The 6000-nt window shown below is 44.8% G+C and overlaps 1 protein-coding gene across 1 annotated transcript in view; it reads right to left on the reverse strand.

The window, feature by feature from the left end:
• The window catches only part of gfra2b (GDNF family receptor alpha 2b), a 44756-nt gene extending 40865 nt beyond the window's left edge, over positions 1 to 3891 (reverse strand). The window contains exons 1-2 of the mRNA XM_028973055.1: positions 3305 to 3891; positions 2505 to 2819 (exon numbers count right to left, since the gene is read on the reverse strand). Of these exons, the coding sequence (XP_028828888.1) occupies positions 2505 to 2819; positions 3305 to 3389 (400 nt within the window). The 5' untranslated portion in view covers positions 3390 to 3891. The remainder of the gene's footprint in view (positions 1 to 2504; positions 2820 to 3304) is intronic.
• Positions 3892 to 6000: the final 2109 nt, after the last annotated feature.

The raw sequence follows: 6000 nt of genomic DNA on the forward strand, positions 1-6000 counted from the left end.
TTCATGCAGAGCACAGATGTGGCAGGTTTGTCAGGCTCAGTTCTGTAAAACGTACAGAACTTTTTGGAAATCAGAGGATTTTTGTGTCATGTTTTCCCTACACCATTCCTCACTACCTGACAGGCTGTCTCACAGGGTACTTTGCTCCCCTGGGCATTGCAAATCCGGCACGTCAGGCAATTGTATTGCCAGAGAAAGGACTTTTGAGGAGATGAAGAAGTTCTTTCCACTGTCTGAGAATCGCAAAGCACACGTAGCCTCGCTTACCAAGTGGGATGTTGACAGTCACGCTTTCTCGCTGGCAGAGCTTATGCTGGCTTCTTTCTGGCAGTGCCAAACCATAGTCGCCGGTGACACAGATCACAATGAATACTGCTTACACCGGCAAAGCTTTGAGGCAGGGAGAGGAGAGGGAAAGAAAAGCACGGGGGGGGAAATGCACTCGGCTGCTTCAGCACCGCGACGAGGGACAGCTCCAGCCTGAAGCCCAGATCTGCACTTGCCTTGGCAACCCTTCCAACCACATGCTGGCTCCAGGCGCACACTGACATCAATGACTCCATGACTAGTCATTTTTCCGTTCTGCTTTTTCCCCACACTGCTGATTGTGGGTTGTGACTGAGTGCATTCAATTTGAAAGGGTACAACCTATTTATAGCAAAAAAAAGAGACTATTTTATCCCCAGGGGTTCAAAATGTGGGACTCTTTAGGGAAATTACCTCCCAGACATTCATCAAAGCATTTAAAGACATTTACCTTTGATTACTTTAATTGGGTACTTCATATACAGCATGGCTGCATATTGACCCACCATGAAAGAGACGGCATGTCATTTAATACACAGCCGATCAATAGAGCTGAAACACACCAACACACCATAATTAGATTGCTAATTAGGGTACTGAACTGAGGAGAGTCCTCACACCTGAGTCTGAACGGCTGGAACAACAGTTTAAAAAACAGGCTGTTCCAAAAACATGCACACACTGTCCCTTATATTCATTTTTCCAGTTTTATATTGATGTATCCTGCTGGTATTCCACTCAGTTATGCATGGTTGTGCAATTCATAAGCAATATGCAAGGTATTGAAATGCAATGATTACTTCTAACTACTCCAACGGCTGCTTTAGTCCCTGTGCAGCAGTTGACTGGGGCTTGAATTGGAGATATCGCTGCCATGTACTGAAGAACAAAGCACAACGAGGAAAGGGAAAAGCTTTAATTAGGGCTTCACCATTGTGTGGTTGTGGTCAAAAGTAGGGCAGACTACAAGGCTAAGACATTACTAGAGTTGCATCCAAACCAGATGCATCTAAAAGAGCACAAGAACGTGGTGTACCTGCACAGAACACAGGAATTGCAGAAAAAGGCTGCAAAAGAACCTCCATTAGCATTTAGCATCTCCAAGAACAGGTTTTGCATTCACCTCTTCAAAGATTACTTCAAATTACGGTTATAAATATAGGCAGCCAAGTAAATAAATGGTTTGCACAGAAAAGCTGTCTAGATAAATATTCCTGTCAAATCATTCCCTTATGCATCATTTAATCTGTTTATATTCAGTGTCTTATAAAAGGCACTCTGTAATTTGTACTTTAGCTGGCAGTGGCTTACAAAAGCTAATTGGAATGCCAGGCCTATGAGAGGCAGTTGCTCTCTCTCTCTCATGCTCCTATCAATAGGAGGTTTTATTGGGGTTTGCACTCAGATGCTGATGGGAAGTCATTCAGCTTGCTTGGCAATACCTAAGCCCTGTAATGGCTTTAACCCTCCCAAAGACAAATGACAGAAGTGTGAGTCCTCCTCAGTGGACAGACTCAATAAAGCAGATGCTGTGTGTGCTCTTACATCCAGCAATCAGACCACAGTGAAATATCTCTGCTCCTATTGCTGGAGGGTCGGTACTCAACACTGAAGTCATCTAACCGCAACAAAAGATTTGAACTACTCGAAAGGACCAATGAATGATCATTTGTTCACAAGAACAGAATTATGGCGTTATAATAAATACAGCCATACAACACACACAGTAATGTATTACAACATTTTTATTGTTCTAATCAAGGAAATTCTATTGTGCATGGCTCTACTATATGTTTAAAGATTCACAGTTCTGAATAATTCTTCATGTCTTCAATGGGGTGCCACAAGGCTCAGTACAGGGACTGCCTAAATCATGCCTGCTACAATCTGGGCCAGGATTTTGGCTGCAGTTAAACTAAGCTCTCCCTTAAACCAACCCAACCCTCATGACATTAATCTTGATTCTTCATCTCTCCCATCTCAACCACATCAGGCTTTACCTCATTCCATGAGCCTCCCAGCTGCTATAACTGGATGGTTAAACTCTCACCTCATCTATTGTCAGCATTTAATGTTAAACTTGTTAAGATGATGTTCGGGAATTCAGTGGCGTGTATGCTTTAATCTCAGCCTTGCTTTTCATAGACCTCCATGGGTCAGTGGAATATGATTGGAGTAACTGGTAATTTCAGTCTTACCTTCTGTCAGGCCCATGTGGATGCTCCAATAGTTCTGAAGACACTGCAGCTCCTTTTTCATGCCTCGCTTGCAGCGGCAGTCGTACAAAGGGCTGTCCTGTAGCACCTCCAGGGCAGCCTGGCACTCCCTGTTGGCCAACATGTTGGCCCTGTCTCTGCCGACCAAACACTGGCGCATTATGCGGTAGCGTGAGCTGCACTGAGCGTTTTGGTTGCACATTTCACTCGCTCTCACGCAGTCCAAAGGTGCCTTCCATCCATGGGTCCCCATCTCAGATGAAGACGAAGTGCTTTCCATGGAATACGCCACCTCATCTGGAGAAAAGAACACGCATGCAATTAAGAGAAATTGTGCAATTAAAGCATTGCATGACATATTTCAGCTAATAAAAAGTTTCATTTGTCACATGGACGACATTTAACACGTGCCGCCTCATTATATGCGCGGTAGTATGAGTGCTGCTTATGGCTGTTGCACGAGGCGCATTAATATTTGACCGTGAGCGACACCTATGTGCAGGAGGTGAAAATGGCCACTTCGGCCGCCCGACTCCGCATTGTCACAGTTACACAGTGAACGTCGCGTAATGGTTTTATACCATTCGGGGTGTACAGTTCCGCTTTAGACTCTTATTGTGAGCACGTGTCGATAGCAGTGACTTGGATTTGTGAACCCGGACTTACAGGAATTAACACACGCAGGCACGGGAGCGTGTTTTTTTTTTTTTTTTAGTTGCACCGACGAATAGTTTCTCAGCAGGAATCAAACCCTGAACTCGGAGTAACGCTTATTTACTCACCCTTTAAGAGGAGGGCGCTGAACATCTGGAGTAAAATCATGACAAATCCAGCGCGCGCGCCCTGGCCGGGAAAGAAATCCCACATGTTTTCGGGGGCGAAAAAGGGAAAAAGCTCAAAAATCCACCCGGCCTCTCATAGAAACACGCCGCGTCGGCGGGACAGGCTCGCGTCCGGAGAAGACTTCGCGCGTTTGACAGGCAGGACGTCAAAATCCATGACACTGGAGCCACTCCGGACGGGACCCCACTTTCAGGCAGAACAGGGACGCATTACGCACGACCGGACATCCTTCGGACCCGTGTCGCGTATCCACTCGAAATGTATCGGGTCAGATGTGAGTGAACTCGGCTCTAAGTTTGCCCACCGAACGCCTGAACGCGCGCAACTACGAGACGGGTCGCGCTCAGAAAAAACGTCAAATAATCCTTTGGCATCACCAACAAAAAAAAAAAAAAGAGAGACCGAAATAAGTGACAAGGTCCCCTCGACACTTCGTCCTCAGCCAACACGGAGTTTCCCCTCTGCCGCGGAGTAAAAATTCCCGTGAGGGAGACAGCAGCGGAGTCTCCGTAAAGACGCGGCGCGCGCGCCCGCGGAGAGGATCTGGTCTGGGGCGCGCGCGCGGGCGCGCGTCCGCGGCCGCTTTAGCCACGCTGAGAAGCGGCATTTACATTTGCAGCTTTTATCAGACGCCCTTATAAAGAGCGACTCAGTAGTTACAGGGACGGTCCCCCCAAGTGTCTTGCTCAGGGACACGATGGCAGTAAGTGGGGTTTGAACCTGGGTCTTCTGGTTCATAGGCGAGTGTGTTACCCACTAGGCTACTACCACCCTACCACATCGTCGTGAAGGGCGTGAGAAGCTCGCCCGAAGTTTATTAATGGAAACAATAGTAAGTATTATTATAATAACGGGCAGCACCGGGGAAATTAAATCCAGTTTGTGATACTGGTGTCAGGCCTGTGTCTTGTCCAGGAAACCAGTGCAGAGGATGCTGATGGTTTTTTGGAAGGGTGGGGAACTTCCTTGTCATGTGTGTTTGCAATATGCTTTGAACAAAGCAAACCGAAGCATCCAATCAAAATAAAGCATCTTAAAAACGTTAAGAAATAACGTTTCTCCAGAACCTGGTGCTGCCTGTAACATTTAAACAAAGTTATATACTGACATCACTCCTTTTGCTTGGAGCCTCGGGGCATCCTACCGCCAGCCTCAACTAAGAAGTTACTATCATGACTTGAAGATTAAGAACCCAGGCGTAAGTGTAGCAGAAAAGGGGAACTTATTAAAATATTTTTTAAACTGGCAACCACAGTAACACAGAAAGACTGAGCACAGAGAGCACAGGCCATAGGGCACCAGTAAGATGAGCCCATGTGTAGTTGTGCTGGTGCAGAGTATTAATGTGATGAGTAGATAATCAGACCAGAACACATGGGCTATGAGCGGGAAAGTGCTTTAAAAACAGGACACTTCTGATGCAAAAGTGTAAAAGGGTGTAACAAGGGTGGTAGTAGCCTAGTGGGTAACACACTCGCCTATGAACCAGAAGACCCGGGTTCAAATCCCACTTACTACCATTACTACCTGAGCAAGACACTTAACCCTAAGTTGCTCCGGGGGGGACTGTCCCTATAACTATTGATTGTAAGTCTTTATTTCACATCAGTAAAATTCTAAAATAGCCAATTTGATATTATAATAAGAGCCAAGGCTAAGTAGCAATGACATGAAAAGTTCTCTAATGAGGCAAGGAATGTGTATATAAAGGTCTTTATGTATGTATTTTGGATAGCAAACCCTTTTCTGAGCTGTGTTGTGCTTACAAAGTGAAGACGTGATCTGTAACATAAAAACAAATTAGTCTTTAGTCCTTAAACACAAATGGGGGCAGTTGACTGATGACTGTAATGTACATTTTCTCAGAGCAACTTCAAGCAGAAGGATTCATTTGTATTTCATTCCAATCCGGAATTTTCCTCTGCTGAATGTTGCAAGCCCCTTGTTGATGGGAAAAAACCTTTAAAAGTGTATGAATATGGGTTTAACAGCTCAATTCTTCTGTTACGCATGTAAAATGAGCATTAGATTTTATAGACTACAGTTTACACATGACTGACATGAAGGGGATAAGGGGGAAAGAGTGGGACGGATCTGCTCCATCTAACTGAACACTGACATACTGTGTGTATCAACAAAAAAAAGGAACATGGACATTTGAATAAACATTGAACATTAAACCCTCACATTTCACAGTGCCTATAGATGAACGTGATAGATTTAAACCAAACCACACGGAATAAATCATGTATTTACAATATAGTGTATACACTTTACACAGTATATTTACTACATTTTCACTCAGTTGGTAGAAGGCTGATGATCGGGGGGCTTCTTTTTGTTATCAACACCCAGTGAGTATGCGTTGATTGGAATGGTACTCATGGGCCAAAAAAATCCATAAGTTGCATGACTGACTGACTAACTGACTGACAAGGTTATTCTCTAGAAATGCTAAGCAGAATGGCAGCTCCATGTTTAGACTGTGTCACCACGCTCTGTCATTTTCAGAATCTTCCAATACATTCAGCTGAAAGCACTGACCTTGTCATGTGCAGAAACAAAGGTTCATTTAAAAGCACCATGAGAAAGTACAGGCAACCTTTTGATGTGTCATCACCAGTCAGGCAACATC

The sequence above is a fragment of the Denticeps clupeoides genome, chromosome 3, assembly GCF_900700375.1.
Source record: "Denticeps clupeoides chromosome 3, fDenClu1.1, whole genome shotgun sequence".
In the NCBI taxonomy this organism is placed as follows: Eukaryota; Metazoa; Chordata; class Actinopteri; order Clupeiformes; family Denticipitidae; genus Denticeps; species Denticeps clupeoides.